Source organism: Bubalus kerabau, chromosome 11, assembly GCF_029407905.1.
Source record: "Bubalus kerabau isolate K-KA32 ecotype Philippines breed swamp buffalo chromosome 11, PCC_UOA_SB_1v2, whole genome shotgun sequence".
NCBI classification, from domain to species: Eukaryota; Metazoa; Chordata; class Mammalia; order Artiodactyla; family Bovidae; genus Bubalus; species Bubalus kerabau.
In genome coordinates, this window is record NC_073634.1 from 3,167,177 (window position 1) to 3,186,228 (window position 19,052).

Consider the following 19,052-nt stretch of genomic DNA (forward strand, 5'->3'; position numbering starts at 1 on the left):
ACTTTACAAACCTGTATTAGTTTTGCCAAATATCAAAATGAATCCATTGCTTTCCTCTATTTCTTTGCGCTGATCACTGAGGAAGGCCTTCTTATCTCCCCATGTTATTCTTGGAACTCTGCATTCAAATGGGTATATCTTTCCTTTTCTCCTTTGCTTTTCGCTTCTCTTCTTTTCACAGCTATTTTGACCCTAAAGAGTTCTTTTTCTACTCTGAGCATTACACTTGCTAGAAATCTCTCAGATTCGGATCTTTTTAACAGAAAATTAATAAGCTAATGTAAGAGACACTTCCTTACATAGAAGAGGACCTTAAATGCTGTTTATCTGTGTGATTAAGTAAAGTACAATCTCTGTGCACTAAGAATAAACTGAAGGATGGCTTACTGCTATGTTTTTTCAGGAAGGCCTGGAGGCTTTCCATCTACAAACTCTCATGAGGACATGGATCCCTGACAGTCCAGCTTTAACTATTGAATATTTATTAATATTAAAGCAAAGCAATGCACTGTGAGACAGATATTATTAGAAATATTTTTATTTAAAGTCAGACAATAGAAAGATGTCACAGAAGAAAACTACAGAAACTTGCAACAACAGAATGCAACTTGGAAAAGTTACTAGTAAATGAGAAGGGGGAAAAAAGATATTCCTGATGTTACCAAGGAATTTGTTAGTCCTGGAGTAGAATAATTTATCAGTTCAGCAAAGTATACCCTTTGCTGGTATCTTTTGAACAGACAATAGATTAATGATTTAGTTAATCTACTAAATTAATAGCTACTGAAATCCTCCAAAGTGAAACAGTCAAGAAAGCATTTCCCCAACATTTGAGATACATGGGGAATTGAAATAATAACTGTAGGAAGTTTTTTTTTTTATTAAAAAACACTACTTCATACTGAATAGGTCTAATCTGGATTTCAGCTTACAGATGGTGCTTATAAATCTCATAGAAAAAGGGTGACCAGAAATCTGGACATGGCACCACCCCTTACCAAACACACACTACATCCTAGGACACAAGTGCATCAGTGCCCTTACCATGGGCAAGCACAGCAGCCTAGAAATGACAAAAAGTGAAATGACCTGGGCACTGGAACCCTGGATCGATACTGAGCCCTTTCTGAATCCTTGGTGGGGGAGCAGTGGGTTTAAGATAAGAAACACAAAAATTTGTTTTAAACTTTGGCAAGTAAGTATAGAAATGACTATTTCTCGATTGTCACTTTTAAAGGAAATATTCTACCTCAGGAAAAGATTTTCTCCTATCTTATTTGACTTCTCTCTCAAATATTTGGAGGGCAAATTCCTATAAAATAGAGGTGGACTAAAACCTCTTATCGGTAATAATTATTTGCCACCTTCTCTATTTATTTATTTTTATTTTATTTTATTTTTTAACTTTACAATATTGTATTGGTTTTGCCATATATCAAAATGAATCTGCCACAGGTATACATGTGTTCTCTATTTAAAAAGCATATAAAATGTAGAGTCTATCATTAATGACAAATCCCCAAGACCTTGCTTGTAATGGAAGTTTGGAAATGTGATTAATTTTTTAAAAATTGGGCCTCTTTGTATTTAATTCCTTTACAATAATCTATATATCAGACTCCTGACAAAATAATATTACCTAATGCAAATTTCATCACTCCTCTCAACCTTAACACCCTCACAGAGGTATTAAAATTAGTAGAGTCCTGACTACCCTGGTGGCTCAGACAGTAAAGCGTCTGCCTACAATGCAGGAGACCCGGTTTCAATCCCTGGGTAGGGAAGATCCCCTGGAGAAGACAATGGCACCCCACTCCAGTATTCTTGCCTGGAAAATCCCATGGACAGAGGAACCTGGTAGGCTACAGTCCATGGGGTTGCAAAGAGTTGGACACGACTGAACGACTTCACTTTCACTTTCACTGAGCCAAGGAACAAGGAGCTTGATAATTTACAAGGTTGATTTTTTTTCTAAAATGCTATAACTAGCTCTATAATAACCTTTTTCTCATAAATTTTAAGTTTAAAAAACAAGAGATTCAATGATAAACCAGGCTATAATATATTATTCCAAGAACTCACAGTCATTGGGACAAACAGATTTTTTTTATGCCCACAATGATTTTGCCAACTGTAACAACTGACTGTTGTATTCCAAAGGGTAATGAAGTGTGTTTAAGGACAAAACACAAGACTCAAATTTATTCATGGTGTTAGAATAAAATGCTATTGGAAATTCACTAGGTTAGGCATATCTTCATAATTCTGGTTGAATTTTGAGGAGAATCGGAAGGGGAAAATTAGAGAAACAAAGTTTAAAATGAAAACATGAGACTTTCATATGCAGTTCTTTCAAAGTACAGAAAGAATCCTTCATAGATCTATGGGAATAAATTATTGATCTAGTCAAACTTCCACAATGAAGTAGTAAAATCATCTTGTAAAGCTTGGAGAATTCTTAGAATCATGAATTATTGTAGAAACATGTTAACTCTTAAATAAAAGCTGCCTTAACCCTACGCTCACATTGTTTGGGTGGGTGGTGGGGAGAAGAGACAAGAAAAGAGAAGGCTGGTGCCCTATGTCTAATCAAAGAGGCATAATTAATGACCACACTCTTTCTAATAAAATCCTGGAGTGGCTCTACCACATCTATTCTGACAGATGGAGGCACCTGCAAAATCTAAACTCAGATGGACGTTGGGAAGCAATCAAGAAGCACTTAACAAAACACCTACTGCATGCACAGAACTAGGCTTGTTGCCGGGCGGAAACAGAAGAACAAGCAGACGCATACGGGTTCAGCCTCCAAAAGCATAAATTTTAAGACATACTTTTCATTTCTTATTTTAAAATCAATGTTATGTTGTCATTAACTTAAAGTCCTTTCTTAGGTCTGTATCCTTTTCAAGAAATCCAGGTTAAATTTGGGTTTTGTTACAACTGGTAGGTCCTGCTGATAAATAACATACTCAGAAACGTAACCCCAGCAGTACAGCAATTGGTAACCACTGACGCTGGTTCTGCAAATCACATGAAGTTACTTGGGGGAGAAGGCATTACATAAACACGAAGTCATAACACATAAGTGAGGAAAAGAACTTCAAACACTCAGACACTCTTCGGTTACATTTTGTCAAGGCTTACACCTCCTAAACTAAGCCTTATTTAAACTAAGAAAATTTACTAATGATTACTAAACTTTGAACATAATATTATCAAGTGCTCCCAAACCATTTCTGAAGAGATGATTATAACTCTTCATCCTAGAAATTCCCAGAAGGCCCGATACTGAAGGAGGCAGGGACACTATCGGTGGGCTGCTTGACTGCAGATCAGCCCTCCACGGTACAGCCTTTCACACAGACAGCCTCTGCGAGGCGCAGTCCTCAGCCCAGAAGAGTGAACTCAGGGAGGGAAAGCGTCTCTATCACAAGACTCTGTGCTGTGCAAATGGAAATACATTGACAAGCCCTAACCTCCAGGTCATTGGGAATTTCCAAACTTCAAGATGCCATTAACCAAAGAAAAATGCACCTTTTTCCAACAAGTGATCACTAAGAAAGATCTCAATGTCACATGCTTGCAGAAATACATATTAAGAGGTGGGAGTAAATATCCTCATTGTTTCTAAAAGCCAACAGCCCCCCACTGACTGAGGTGGCCACTTCACCCACACCACACATGCTATGATTTAAGCAAACATGTGAGTCACAGAACACGAAGTCATAACACGTAAGTGAGGAAAACACAACAGAGACCATCACAGGATTTTCACCTTCTGTCAATATCCAACCTGTCTAAAGTGAGCATATATGTCAGACCCTGAATAGACACTACAAGCCCAAAGAGCTCTAAAGTAGAAAAAGTCCTGTGACTTACTGATACACAAAATGTTCAAGGAAATTGCTAACTTGATGGGTTAATACTCCCTGAAACAACTTCTCAGGCAATTCTACTGTGTCTTACTATCATCTGAAACTTCACAGAATTGATGAACCACACAAACCACATTATATTATTTTTGAATCTGTACAACTTAATGTAAACCCAGTGGGAATGTAATGATTATGTGTATGAAAGTCATAAATCAATTTTATATTTACAAATATTTTAAAATAATAATTCATTCACTCCTTACATCAAATCTGTGAAGTCAAAATCATACCCATTTCACAGATAACAAACTAGACGCTGAGATAAAACACCTATAAATCAGTTCAGATAAAGAATATGAATTCCCTGTCATAAACCTCTAACCCTCATAAGTTCTTTCCTCCCTCTCTCTCTTCTAATTAATTCAGCAAGTAGCTTATATGAACATTCATAAAGGATTTTTTTACTAATCAATTATCCTTCGACTTGCTTCCAAAGGACAGCAAGTCAGAAAATACTTTCTATAATAGCTGTAAATTTCAGTTTTTAACCATAAAATGTTATCCAGAATCATTTTAGGCAACAACGTAACCAAAGTAAAAATAGTAGGAACTCACATTCCCTTGAACAACTGTCCTTCCACTTAGAACACAATGAACTTCTGAGGTAGACAGGCATTGTTCTTGTTCACTTAACTGCAACCTCATTTCAGCATGGAATCAGAGCAAAAAAAGCAAAAAGTGAAGATGGGAATAGGAAAGATATACATTAGTATTAAGCCATGTGCTGAGCTTTAGGTTCCCACACAAAAATTTGGCTGTATATTTTAAAAATCACTTCTCAAGAGCTGATTTCCTCTACTTCCATTACCTTTTACAATGAAACGCTCCTTTTAAATTACTTACTGGAGTTGTTACTAGCAAACACTGTCAGATACCTCTAGTTGAAGATATTAATATATACACTTAGCCTGAGACTTAAGTGTAATTCTTAGTTTTAGTTATAAATAATATATGTATAAAGTAAGTAGGGTTGCCATTATTTATATACTGCAATAAATATACAAGAATGAATGCAAATTATTTTTCATAAAAGTACAATTTCAAATCCATTGAGGTGGTTTCCAAACTATGAGGACATTAAATACATTAAAACACCAAGCAGTCTCCTCTGTTATAGAATGCCAGTCAGGTGAGATCTGAAAGAGTCTTTATTGATAGCCATATACAGTTGACTATACCATCTCTGTGTTTTCTCGCTATTTAAGAAAAAATATAGAACCTGCACACTTAAAACATTATCAATGCAATAAATCACTACAGACACAGTGGATCTTTTAAAATTTTGTTTAAAACTGCCAAAGTCATGATGAATACAATTATTGCAGCTACACAATTTGAAAAAGTAATATAAATTATGCTGCTAAAGACAAAGACATCAAAATGCATAAACATCATAACAGCAATAACTCATAACTATTATTATGAAAAATTAAATTTAAAAAGTTATGTTAGAGAATTTGGAAATTTTTTACTTTAGCAAAACATTCTATTTATATATCTCCAACTTCTATGATACAGTATACCATAAAATACATTTAAAAGATATGACATTCAAATGCTTCATTTACACAAATAATATTGCCAGTAATAATAAAAGTGATGCCCTTAAACATGAACTGCTCTGCTAATATTAGATTAAAAAAATGTTTTCTTTACTTCACTTTACATTTTAGCTAGCAGTTAGCATTACATATTAGTCAGTTCTGTTTGACAAATTTGAGAGGATCCTAGTCAAAATACTGTTTCTGAAAAGTAATGTACATTATATTGCTTGAAACTAACAACCATATAAAAGTGGTGATCATTTATCTAAACACTGATTATGAAAGACAAGTGGCATATATTCAGGCAAAGTGTTGAGTTCATGATGGTTTATTTACAATAAAAGTACTTTTACTGAAACTAACATGATATATAGGTTTCTATGTCAACGACTACAGTCTCTTAAAATTATAAAAATACTATATAAAATACCACAGGCTTTGGAGGATATAACTTCGTGTGGTTCTGATACTAGCAGCTGAAAAGTGTTTATAATTTAAAAATAAATAAACTATAGAGGTAAAACAGTTACAAAACAGCAGGGGACTGCCAACAGTCAGGAGAGAGAAAAGAACTGCTTGTTTATACAACAGCTAACAAAATGGTGAAGCTGTTGGGTCAAAAGTTTTGAAAACCTCCTTCAGAGATTTGTCATCTGTTTCTTTGCTGGGAGCATCACCGGGGGTGGGGCTCACCTGTCCCAGGTGTTTTGACTGCCTGGCATCGCTGTACTGGGGTCTAATTAAGCCTGTTAATGCCTGGATTGGAAGGCTGTGCACTGCCGGGACTTGAACGGTACCGGAACTCGGGCGAATGTCCGTCTGTGGGTCAGCTGGGCGGTCAACAGGGACGTCCACATTTGGAGCCATTTTCTGTGGTAGGATTGATTCTCCAGGAGGAGGCTCATTTTTGTCACTACATTTTAAACTCCCGCCTTTTTTCTGGTTCTCTGCATTTTCTGCTGCTAGCTCTGATGTAGAGGAGGAACCTTGCTCCCTGGGGTCATACAAACTAATACCGCTAAGGACTGAACCCGGAGTGCCCAGGGGAAGGCCAGTTGAAGATGAGAGTTTGGGGGCATATGGAGGTAAAACCCCAGGACCAGAACTGCTAGGTACTGCCCCTGAGGGCTGTGATGACCCCAGGTTTGACCTGGTCCCTAAAGGAGGGGCAGTCTTAGACATATGGGGGTCCTTCATAACTGCTTGATGAGGCTCTGTATTGTGCAGTCTGTGAAGTCTAGGATCAAAATTTTTTTGCAGCCTAGGATCTCCTAATTTACTTCCTGAACTATGTGAGTCTCCAAATTGGTCTGGGTAGCCTTCTCTGTTTGCTGTGTTCATTTTGGCTTTGGCTGCTAGTTTTCTATCAGTGGGCACGGTGTCTTGACGAAGATCACTTTTTGTATTCCACAACCTACTGAGCCTCTGGTCAGCTATAAGAGGGGGCAGAGGTAAATTGATTGAAGAGACTGGATCAGGTTTAGGTAAAGGAACTGGTAGTAAGTCTTCTGGAGCCCACACGATGTGTTTGGCAAAGTTGGGTTTGGTTAGGGTAATATCCATTTTAATGTGACTAAACTGTCTCAGTTGTGACCTTGGGTCCTGCAGCATCACACCAGGGGAAGAATCCAGAGGTATTAAGAAAGCCTTTTCTCTCAGTTCTCTTTCTGTATCTTCATCATCATCATCTCCTCTTTTGTGTCTAATGTTAGGGCCAGTGTTGCCATGATGTGAATCAAACTTGGCTCCACCAGCAGAAGAACTGCCATGACCGCTTCCATTCCCTCTTAATTTCCTGGGATCCCAGGCAAGTCTGAGATCCAGTGGGGCAGACTCAGAAGATTTTCTAATGTCTTGCCTTGAGATAGTCCTGAGTCTAGGGTCGACGACCTGGTTTCCTTTATTCTTCTCTCTAGCAAGTCTCGGGTCAGTAGGAGTGCCAAGCTCTGTGGAAGGCTGCTGCTGACTCCTCAAAGTCTCTGTTTGTTTCTGTAACGTTCTCAGTATTGACTTGACGCTGCTCCCTTCTTCCTCTTCACTACTGGAGTACCAGTTAACAGTTTCATCTAAATGCAGACAAAAACTATTGTAAAGAGTGAAGCATTCATATTTGGCTTTAATTAAGATTAAAAAGCACATAGACTATTTCTGAAATAAGGGTAGTCTAACTTCAAGACAATGCATCATTGAAATGACAGTTTCAACACCGGAACAAGATGTGATATAACAACTAACAATTCAGTCACTGTACTCGATAAAGAAAGAAGTGTGGCATCAGAACATGTAAAATGTCCTTCCAGTCAGAGAAGACTCTGGACCTTTCATTCCAGCTGGCCAAAGGGAACTCAGAAAGGTGTGGGAAGACAGGGGTGAGGGAGAAGGGAAAACACTCTAAAAGAGAAATACCAAAATGTGTTGCTGCTGCTGCTGCTGCTTAGTCACTTCAGTCGTGTCCGACTCTGTGCGACCCCATAGACGGCAGCCCACCAGGCTCCCCCGTCCCTGGGATTCTCCAGGCAAGAACACTGGAGTGGGTTGCCATTTCCTTCTCCAATGCAGGAAAGTGAAAAGTGAAAGTAAAGACGCTCAGTCGTATCCAACTCTTAGCGACCCCATGGACTGCAACCTACCAGGCTCCTCCGTCCATGGGATTTTCCAGGCAAGAGTACTGGAGTGGGGTGCCATTGCCTTATCCAGATAATGGCTCTCTTTAATTCAAAGTGAAAGTGAAAGTGAAGTCACTCAGTCGTGTCCGACTCTTTAAGACCCCATGGACTGTAGCCTACCAGGCTCCTCCATCCATGGAATTTTCCAGGCAAGAATACTGGAGTGGGTTGCCAATTCCTTCTCCAGGGGATCTTCCCGACCCAGGGATCAAACCCGGGTCTCCCCCATTGCAGGCAGATGCCTTACCATCTGAGCCACCAGGGAAGCCCTCTTTAATTCAAGCAACCCCTTAAATTTCATACCTCTGGATTTATCAGATAACAAGGGAGAGCTATTTAAAAAAAAAAAAAATCCTGGATAGAAAACAAAACGCTAACAATGATGGTTAGGAAAGCAAAGGGAACTGAGCATATATGGGCCCCAGGCTTTTCTCTCATATATTTTTAAATGTTTGACCTTGTGAATATATTACTCAAACACTAAATTAAAAGCAAAAAATGCAACTAACACCATAAAATTTACATACTTTAACTTTATAAGAACTTTGGGCCTTACTCTTAAAGCCTATGTAAATTCAGCGTGAGCCATAATGTTAAGAAGCTTAACCATCACAGGTCTTCCCTCTAGTAGAGAAGGAAATAAAAACTGATGCCTCAGGAGGGTGGGTCTCCTTCCTCTCCATTAAAACATACATAGATTATCTCTGAATTAGCTATGTACATGTATATATGTACACACACACACTTATGTATATCATAGAACATCTTGAATCAATAGAGTAGCATATATATTCTCACTTTTATCTCACTGCTCACCAATGCATTTCTGTCGCATGGAAATTTAGCATTACACAGTTAGTTTGAACAGAAGAATGCTACAGAACAAGCACACATTTAGGGGAGGATGTGCCTTTAAAATAGTATACACTATATCACAATGGCAAAAACTTTAATTCATACCTCAGTGTCTGAAAAAAACTACTTCTAGACACTGGATCTCTCTTTTTTTTCTCTGACCTCCAGGAAGTCTAGAGCTAGACCTGTGGTTCACTTTCAACTGTTGTAGTTATTCTAAACATTTCTGTGTAGGAGTTTCACTCCTCATAGAATTTGGTACTTAATCCAGATCCAATCCAAATAGGTAAGATGCTATTTAATTTTCACTTTCATATAAACATATTTTATAAACAGTCTTAAATTCTTTTTGGAATAAGAATGAATATGGAGCAGAAAGAAAGTAGAACAGCAGAGAAGTCAGTGGAAAGCAGGTATTAGAAAATGATTAAAAGGTTCCTATCAGCTTTTTATCAAAGGACAAATAAATTCACAAAGGCAATAAAATTTGTAAGAATGAACACAAACACAAAAAAAATCTGTTTAAGATCTTTTCTGATTCCGAGAAAACAAGCCTTATAAAACATTACCAATTTTATAGTATTATATATAAAATTTTATGTCATTTAGAAAAGTTTTAATTTTTTTCTTTATGAAAATATAAGACTTTGTTACATTTTAAAGAAAGATTCACATTAAAATGATTATTTCTCAAAATTAGCACCTAAAGGAGTAAATATAAATTATACAGGAAATTAACTTATTAGAAATTCCTCATTTCCCTGTCATGTTAAATAAATGAAGGTTTAATACTATGTTTGCAAATGTAACAATGTTTATATAACTTGTGACTACTAGCGTTATCCAGTTTTACATAGTTATTCATAGATTTCATGTTTTGCTCATCTTTGGCCATGCCTCACAGCATGTGAACTTCCCTGACCCCTGCAGCAGAAGCATGGATTCTTAACCACTGGAACAAGGGAAGCCCTTAATTTCATGTTTAAGAGTGGCCAAACATATCAATTTTTTAACTCATAATAACAACTGGTTGATTTCAAGTTTTCTCCCCTTAACTGAATTAACTAATTGCTGTAGACTTATCAGTATCAAAAATACTAAGGGAAACTTAAAATATAATCTTTTATATTAAAAATAATATCCTTTAATAGTATAGCAGAACCTGAAGGAAACAGCCTCTGCCCATAAAAATCTAATAACCAAATAATTTTGAACTTGAGTTACAAGTTAAAATTCTTAAACTCAAGGCTATCCTGTTTCTGTTCTATTTCTCTTCAAAAGCAAAGCTTAATAACAAGTGTGCTTCCAAGACCTCACAGTCCAGTCTGATTTATTGCTTCAAATCAAACCCATTGCAATTAATTACTAATGCATCAGTGGCACTGGAAATGACAATCAATCCCAAGAAGATAGTAGCTGTAAGGTAGCTGGAAATAGAATATGTAGATCCAAATAGATATGATGCTATCGTGACACCTGACGCACCTTCTTCCTTGCTTGGTGCCCTCTGAGGCTGGGTGCTGCTTGGCTCTTCATCTTCTTGGTATTTCTGAGTAAGTCTAACAAAAAGAGCTCTCTGGACAGCAGGGAGGAGACCCAGTGCAGGCAGGGCACCATGGCCTGCCACCTTACTGCTGCTGTCGGACCCACTACCACGGTTAGGTGAGTCTGGAACAACTGGAGCCTGGTGCTGGGCAAAGTCACCGTGCCACACGCCGTCTATATACACAGCACAAAAAGACACAAGACACTGATTGAGTGCAAAACTCCAGGAGGCAAGTACCGCTGAGCCTTGTAAGAAACTGATTTACAACAATATCACATTTGATTATTGGATTATCATGTAACAGTAAGCACTGTTTAAAGTTATCTCAACGTCTACTGTTACAAATATTTGGTTAAATTGAAAACACATTTTAATATTTCAATTTCATCATATTTTCCTTTATTTAAAACACACATGCCTTTCTTGTTGCTAAAGAAACATAGGACTCCAGATATTTTAAGTTAGAAATGAGTTATTTAGAAAGGTAAACTTACCACCAGAGTGACTGGGTGGCTGAAAATTATGGACAGCATGCTGTGAATAGTAATGATCATAAAACTCAGCGGGATTTTGTAAGGACTCATAGCTGGTACTGAGCTGCCTTTCACCAAGTGGGTGCGATGAGCCTGGAGAGCAGTGATTCTCTCTAGGTACTTTCATCACGTGTTCTGGAAAGCCCGGGCAGTGGTAAGCACCACTCATATTTGGTGGTGTCAAAGGCGTATCCGGTTGACCAAGTACTCCGGCTTGACCGTGAGGGCCCACAGTTCCTGGGGGGCCAGGCAGCAAAGGTGGGCTCTGTGGCACTGGTAGGCCAGGACAGTGTCCGGGGGAGCCTGGGTGGATCACAGGACTGCTGTGTCCCTGAGACATGTTAGGGCCAGGACCTGGACTGGACCCAGAACTATAGACATGTTGAGGATGTGGGCTGCTTTCCTGAAATTGTGGTCCTGGTGGTGAGGCACTGTTATAAAATGCTGGTGGCCTGTGGACAAAAAAATAATATTTCTTAGTTCAAAGAACAGAAGCAAATAAGAGCATTACATCTCTAAATAGATATTGGACCTTTGCTGACAAAGGTCTGCCTAGTCAAGGCTATGGTTTTTCCAGTGGTCATGTATTGATGTGAGAGTTGGACCATAAAGCAAGCTTAGTGCTGAAGAACTGATTTTTTTGAACTGTGGTGTTGGAGAAGACTCTTGAGAGTCCCTTGAACAGCAAGGAGATCAAACCAATCAATCCTAAAGGCGATCAACCGTGAATATTCATTGGAAGGAATGACAAATTTAACTTACTTCTTTCCAATTTTATGTGCTAAATCCACAGTAGGTTTTACAACTATTTCAAAAAGAGATGGAATTTTCTTGAAATCATCAGAGAGATCTGTCTGAAAACCATCTTCAGGATCAGAAAAGGGAAAATGCTCCAGTGGGGTTGGCAGAAGTCCAACTCCTGGAGGTGGTTTGGGAAGAGGAGTTATGCCATGCTTTCTAAGTTCTTCTAATTCTCTTTCGTCTTCATTTGCAGCTTCTTCAGTATTCAACACCTAAAGATAATTGGCCAAGATTTACTATTTCCAAACAAGCTTTCTTCCTTGCATTTAAAACTGAGAAGACTTGAATAAACTAGTTTTGTTAACAGAAAAATATAGTATTAAAGTTGAAATAGATCAGAGATAGTGAACTACTTTTTTATAAAGAATATGAGGTTCAAAGAGGTAAAGGATATTTCTCAAAGTAAATTAGCTTTTTTAGAGATCACATTTTGTCGTTACCAAAGGCAGAGGAACGGGATGACGGTACTAAAAAGGTACAAACTTCGAGTTATAAGATAAGTAAGTACTAGGGATGTGAGGCAGAACACGGTGAGTATAATTAACAGCGCTGTGCCATTATACACGAAATCTGTTGAGGGTGTTAAGTCCTAACACCCTTCTCAACATGGAAAAAAATCTTTTCTTTTTCTTTAATTTCGTATTTCTTTGAGATAATGGATGTTTGCTAAGCTTGCAATAATTTCATGATGTATGTAAGTTGAATCATTATGTTGTACACCTTAAATTTATACAGTGTTGTATACCAATTATATCTAAATAAAATTGGAAAGTAAACGACATTTGAACAAGAGCTCAACCAAGAAAAATAAAATTTATGATGGACTGGTTGAAAAAATTTGTGGTGGACTGTTTTTTAATGGCAGAACAATGATAAGAACAAAAGATTTTTTTTTAAGGTTAAGGCAATTATATTATTTGCTATCATTAATAAGTAAAGAACTGTAATAGGTGCCACTAACTGAGCTTTTACTCTTTACTAGGAGTGGTACAAAGTGTTTCATGTACATCACAATTGAATCTTATAAGAACAAAATATTCTTAATTCTTAGTCCAATATTCCTGCTTTTCTAACACACTACATTAACAGAATAAAACATAAAATAGTAAGTCCTTGCTTTCTCAGCAAGAAAGTGAAGTTGCTCAGTCCTGTCTGACTCTGTGCGACCCCATGGATTGTACCCTGCCAGACTCCTCTGTCCATGGGATTCTCCAGGCATAAAATATGACTTATAAAACATGATGAAAGTCTAATGAATCTGTAATCAAGGTGCAAAAATATTACTCACTTTGTCCAAAAGTTTCTTTGTTTCTTTAGTCAGATCATCATGTGAAAATTTACAGTTGTCTCCTTGGTAACATTTTGCTCCACTATGATAGAACTTACATGGAAATTCATGTAAATAAAAATATTAAGGAACAGACCAAGTAAAATCAAACTCTCATATTTTAAAACAAAAAATACAACTGTGAAATCAATATAACTTTATTACCATATATTGTACTAAATTTTCAACAGTCACAGATTATTTAATTTTTAATTTTAAGATTAAATATTTTAAGTATGCTGTCGCAGAACATTCAAAAATTTTGTCTCTTCTACTCTATTAGAACTAGAAAACAATTTTTTAAGAGCTTAATTTTTTTGTTTTAAAAACTTGACTGTACAAACTGTATTATTTTTTCTGTCAGTGATAGATATTTATGTCTTCTATAATAGTAGAGTTAGTAATGTGGGTAATTAACACAGACTTCCTTAAAAAGAGCTCTCGATCAAGATTTACAAATCATCTCCCAAATTACCATGGTAAATAAATTACGTCTAAAATTTAGTGCAAATTCTAGCTGTTTTCACCACTGATCAAGAGAGTCATGTTAAGGTTTCAATAGTTTGTTGACAGTACCATGCTAGGAAAATGTTACATATAAATAGAGCTTGGATAGTTAGCTAACTCCACTAATACTTCTTCTAAAATGTCACTCATTTACTTACACTCATGTTTGCTGCACTGGGCCTTTACTGTGGTGTGCAGGCTCTCTCCAGCTGTGACTGGGGCTGCCCTCTAGCTGTGGGGCACCGGCTTCCCACTGCACTGGCTTCTCCTGTTGCTGAGCACGGGCTCTAGGGTGTGCAGGCTTAGGCAGTAGCAAAGCATGGGGCGCGGTGGTTTTGGCATACTGGCTTAGCTGCCCCACAGCATGTGGAATCTTCCTGGACCAGGGATTGAACCTGTGTCCCCTGCCTTGGCTGGTGGATTCTTTTTTGTTAGTTACACCAATTTTTTTTTTTAATTGGAGGATAATTGGTTTACAGAATTGTGTCAGTTTCTGCCATACATGAACATGAATCAGCCATAGGTATACATTATGTCCGCTCCCTCTTGAACCTCTCTCCCACCTCCCTCCCCATCCCACCCCTCTTGGTTGTCACAGAGCACCAGGTTTGAACTTCCTGTGTTCACACAGCAAATTCCCACTGGCTATCTATTTTACATGTCATAATGTATATGTTTCTGTGTTACTCTTTCAATTTGTCCCTCCCTCTCCTTCCCCTGCTGTGTTTACAAGTCTGTTCTCTATGTCTGTGTCTCCATTGCCTTGTAAACAGGTTCATCAGTACCATCTTTCTAGATTCCATATATATTTGTTTTTCTCTTTCTGATTTACTTTACTCTGTATTCATCCACCTCATTAGAACTGACTCAAATGAGTTCCTTTTTATGGCTGAGTAAAACTCCACTGTGTATATGTACCACAATTTCTTTATCCATTCATCTGTCAGTGGACATCTAGGTTGCCTTCATGCCCTAGCTATTGTAAGTAGAGCTGCAATGGACACTGAGCTTTCTTCAATAACCATTTTTTAAAAATTGAAGTATAGTTAATTTACAATGTCATGTAAGTTTCAGGTATACAGCAAAGTGATTCAGTTATAAATATGTATATATATATATCTACTCTCAAGAAAACAATTTTTAAAGTAAAAATGGCTATAGCTATTTATAATGGCTATGGTATAATTTAATTATGTAAACTCTGTTACTTTCCACAATAAAACAAAATACTGAACAAATAAATTTTGAGCAAATGTTTATATCTATGAAGAAAATAAAGGGGTCTGATATGTCATGTTAAAGTTAAATATCCCAACAATCAAAACCACAGGCTAATCTTAAAATTTTGGAGACAAAGATCTAAAGAAAATATTAAATCCAGAAGTATAGTGAAAAATATACCATTTCAGCTGGTATATGTTCTGGGAATTTCTGAGTAGTTTCTGGAAATTTATTACTGAAATCACCACACTGATAAGGTCAAGAAAGAAAAATCATGTAATTATCTTAGCAGATACAAAAGACAACTGATAAAATTCAAGTTTTTTTAATATTAAAACCTTTTAGTAAAATAAAGATATATATTAGATGTTGTTGTTTATTCTCTAAGTCATGTTTGACTCTTTGCAACCCCATGGACTATAGCCTGCTAAACTCCTCTGTCCATGGAATTTCCCAGGCAAGAATACCGGAGTGGGTTGCCATTTCCTTCCCCAGGAGATCTTCCTGACCCAGGGATCGAACCCGAATCTCCTGCTTGGCAGGCATATTCTTTACTACTGAGACACCTAGGAAGCCGAAGGATTTACATACCTAACTCGATTTTTTAAAAAATCAATCTTAAAATTGTAGCCACAAGCCAAAGCAAAAGGGCATTACCTTTGAAACATGTTTTATGCTTCACAATACCTAGTATTTAACATTTTTTGGAAGTGTAGCCAATACTATTAAAATTGTCATGCCACAGATGGCATGACTATGGAGAAAAATATAAGAATAGATGGAAAGATTTCAGAAACAGTTCAATAAGGTGTCTGGTTTCTAAAGAAATTTTAAAAATCTTAAAAAGAATTGTTTGAATAAGACAAATTTATTATAACATTTTGATACAAAAGGAGTATTTGCCCTTAGTAAGTATCAAACATACTATTACTGAGCAGAATGGTCAGATAGCACAAGGTATAATGGTATAGTACAGAAACAAAATTATGTTCGCTGAAAACTTAGAATATGGGCAGGTGACCTTTTAAATCTGTGAAGAGGAGACAATGAACTAACCATTTGGAAAATAATAAGGTCTTTACCGAAGGAAATGTTTTATATATTTTTTTTTAATTATTTTTAACTGAAGGATAACTGCTATACAAATTGGTTTTCATACATCAACACGAATCATATATATATATGGACCATATACAGTGAAATGCCACATGGGTAGAGGCAGGAATACAATTTAAATGTATCAGAAGTAGGGAAGAATATACAGGGTAGTGCTTACCATTAGGTGGTAAGATTTGACAATACTTGAATTTTATAATTTCCAATAATGATAATTTATTACTTATGAACACAAGTAAATAATTATTAAGTCACAGAATAAATATGTTGCCAATTCCTTCAGAAAGCACAGCCTCTTGAAATACTTATAAATATTATTTAAAGTATGTTTATTTCAGGTTTTTTTTTCCAAAGGGAAGTCATTTCATTTCCCTAAAGAAAAAAACTCAGTTGACCTTCTGAAGTACAAAGCCTGAAGAGATCTGGTTTACATAATGTGCTATTTTAAATTTAAAACCAAACTAGGTCTAACACCATACACAAAAATAAACTCAAAATGGATTAAAGATCTAAACGTAAGACCAGAAACTATAAAACTCCTAGAGGAGAACAGAGGTAAAACACTCTCCGACATACATCACAGCAGGATCCTCTATGACCCACCTTCCAGAATATTGGAAATAAAAGCAAAAATAAACAAATGGGACCTAATTAAACATAAAAGCTTCTGCACAACAAAGGAAACTATAAGCAAGGTGAAAAGACAGCCCTCAGAATGGGAGAAAATAATAGCAAATAAAGCAACTGACAAACAACTAATCTCAAAAATATACAAGCAACTCCTACAGCTCAATTCCAGAAAAATAAATGACTCAATCAAAAAATGGGCCAAAGAACTAAATAGACATTTCTCCAAAGAAGACATACAGATAGCTGACAAACACATGAAAAGATGCTCAACATCACTCATTATCAGAGAAATGCAAATCAAAACCACTATGAGGTACCATTTCATGCCAGTCAGAATGGCTATGATCCAAAAGTCTACAAGCAATAAATGCTGGAGAGGGTGTGGAGAAAAGGGAACCCTCTTACACTGTTGGTGGGAATGCAAACTAGTACAGCCACTATGCAGAACAGCGTGGAGATTCCTTAAAAAACTGGAAATAGAACTGCCTTATAACCCAGCAATCCCACTGCTGGGCATACACACTGAGGAAACCAGAATTGAGACACGTGTACCCCAATGTTCATCGCAGCACTGTTTATAATAGCCAGGACATGGAAGCAACTTAGATGTCCATCAGCAGATGAATGGATAAGAAAGCTGTGGTACATATACACAATGGAGTATTACTCAGCCATTAAAAAGAATACATTTGAATCAGTTCTAATGAGGTGGATGAAACTGGAGCCTATTATACAGAGTGAAGTAAGCCAGAAAGAAAAACACCAATACAGTATACTAACGCATATATATGGAATTTAGAAAGATGGTAAAGATAACCCTGTATACAAGTCAGCAAAAGAGACACTGATGTATAGAACAGTCTTTTGGACTCTGTGGGAGAGGGAGAGGGTGGGAAGATTTGGGAGAATGGCATTGAAACATGTATAATATCATATATGAAATGAGTCGCCAGTCCAGGTTCGATGCACAATACTGGATGCTTGGGGCTGGTGCACTGGGACAACCCAGAGGGGATGGTACGGGGAGGGAGGAGGGAGGAAGGTTCAGGATGGGGAACACGTGTAAATCTGTGGCAGATTCATGTTGATATATGGCAAAATCAATACAATATTGTAAAGTTAAAAAATAAAATAAATAAATAAATAAAACCAAACCAGGCTTTCCAGATTGTACTTAAGATTTTTAAAGCCTCAATGACAGTTTAAAACTGCAATATTTTGGTTAACATTTTTAATAAAGGATATTATGCATATAAATGCAGTTCTCTCCTTTGGTACAATATCCTTGTAAATAAAATTTGCAGATCTCTTTCCTCTTCTCCAACTCTGCATCATGATCAAATTTACATTGATCTCCCTGTTCACAAAAAAAGAGAAAAAAAAAGAAACCATTGAGTTGAATTTTCTCTGCGGTGTTTCATGGTAGAACCATGGTCATATCTCCAATCTTTAAATAATGAGCTCACAGTAATTCAAACAATCCCTTAGAATTCTTGCCCAGGATAGTGGAGGTGGCTTTGGGCGGAGAGGCAGAACAGTGAACATGACCTCAGACACTGCTTGGCTCCAGCACTCACCATGTCTGGCTGAGCTACCCTGGGGACTCATTTAACCTCTTGGTTTAACCATGATTAAAATGAGAATAATAACAGTAACTGAACTTTACTGCATCATTGTAAACATGAAAACATTTAATATTAGTAAGCCAATTTGAGCATTACGTGCCACATAGCATCATGTGTCAGTAAAATAAAATCTGATTTCAACAAGCTATATTATTGTCCCAGAATATAATTATATGAGTTCTTATATACAGTACTCAATGCAAGATCCATTTTGAAGAACTAGTTTTATTCCAACTATATGAGAAAACACTCACCACCCCCTAAAATGACCTTAAATTTTAAAGATTATTTCAGAAGTTAAAATGACTTATGATACCCCTATAAATTTACCTTAATACATCTCCCTTCCAGAAAGTATTTGCAGATTTGTTTTCCTTTATGTTCCACTGTATGTTGATTAATAAATTCCTGAGTCATAATCTTCCATTTTTTCCCTGGTTTACTATACTGCAAGAAAAAAAATTACTTAAATAAAACATATGAAGTATTTAAAAAGACATTAAAATTCGTACTGAAATGGATCTAGAAAGCAGTACACATTGATCATTAAAAGTGGTGAAGACTGAACATTATGATGCTATTTATTTATCTGGAGAGAGGCGATGCATGCAAGCATGCTTTTAGAAAACTGCTTACTGGTACTGGTAGTTGCAAACAACCCTGTCTCTAATTTAATGAAGACATCTAACTACATTTTTCAAAATAAAATTGTGAGAACTTTAAACTTAATAATAATACTCAGT

The 19,052-nt window shown here is 36.7% G+C and overlaps 1 protein-coding gene across 2 annotated transcripts in view; it reads right to left on the reverse strand.

Moving 5' to 3' along the window:
- Nucleotides 1-552: 552 nt before the first annotated feature.
- ZC3H6 (zinc finger CCCH-type containing 6) overlaps nucleotides 553-19,052 on the reverse strand; it is a 78,052-nt gene continuing 59,552 nt past the window's right edge. For both annotated transcript variants that reach the window (XM_055539280.1, XM_055539281.1), the window contains exons 6-12: nucleotides 18,640-18,756; nucleotides 17,928-18,041; nucleotides 13,172-13,279; nucleotides 11,845-12,095; nucleotides 11,044-11,534; nucleotides 10,489-10,722; nucleotides 553-7,548 (exon numbers count right to left, since the gene is read on the reverse strand). In XM_055539280.1, the coding sequence (XP_055395255.1) occupies nucleotides 6,074-7,548; nucleotides 10,489-10,722; nucleotides 11,044-11,534; nucleotides 11,845-12,095; nucleotides 13,172-13,279; nucleotides 17,928-18,041; nucleotides 18,640-18,756 (2,790 nt within the window). In that variant the 3' untranslated portion in view covers nucleotides 553-6,073. The remainder of the gene's footprint in view (nucleotides 7,549-10,488; nucleotides 10,723-11,043; nucleotides 11,535-11,844; nucleotides 12,096-13,171; nucleotides 13,280-17,927; nucleotides 18,042-18,639; nucleotides 18,757-19,052) is intronic.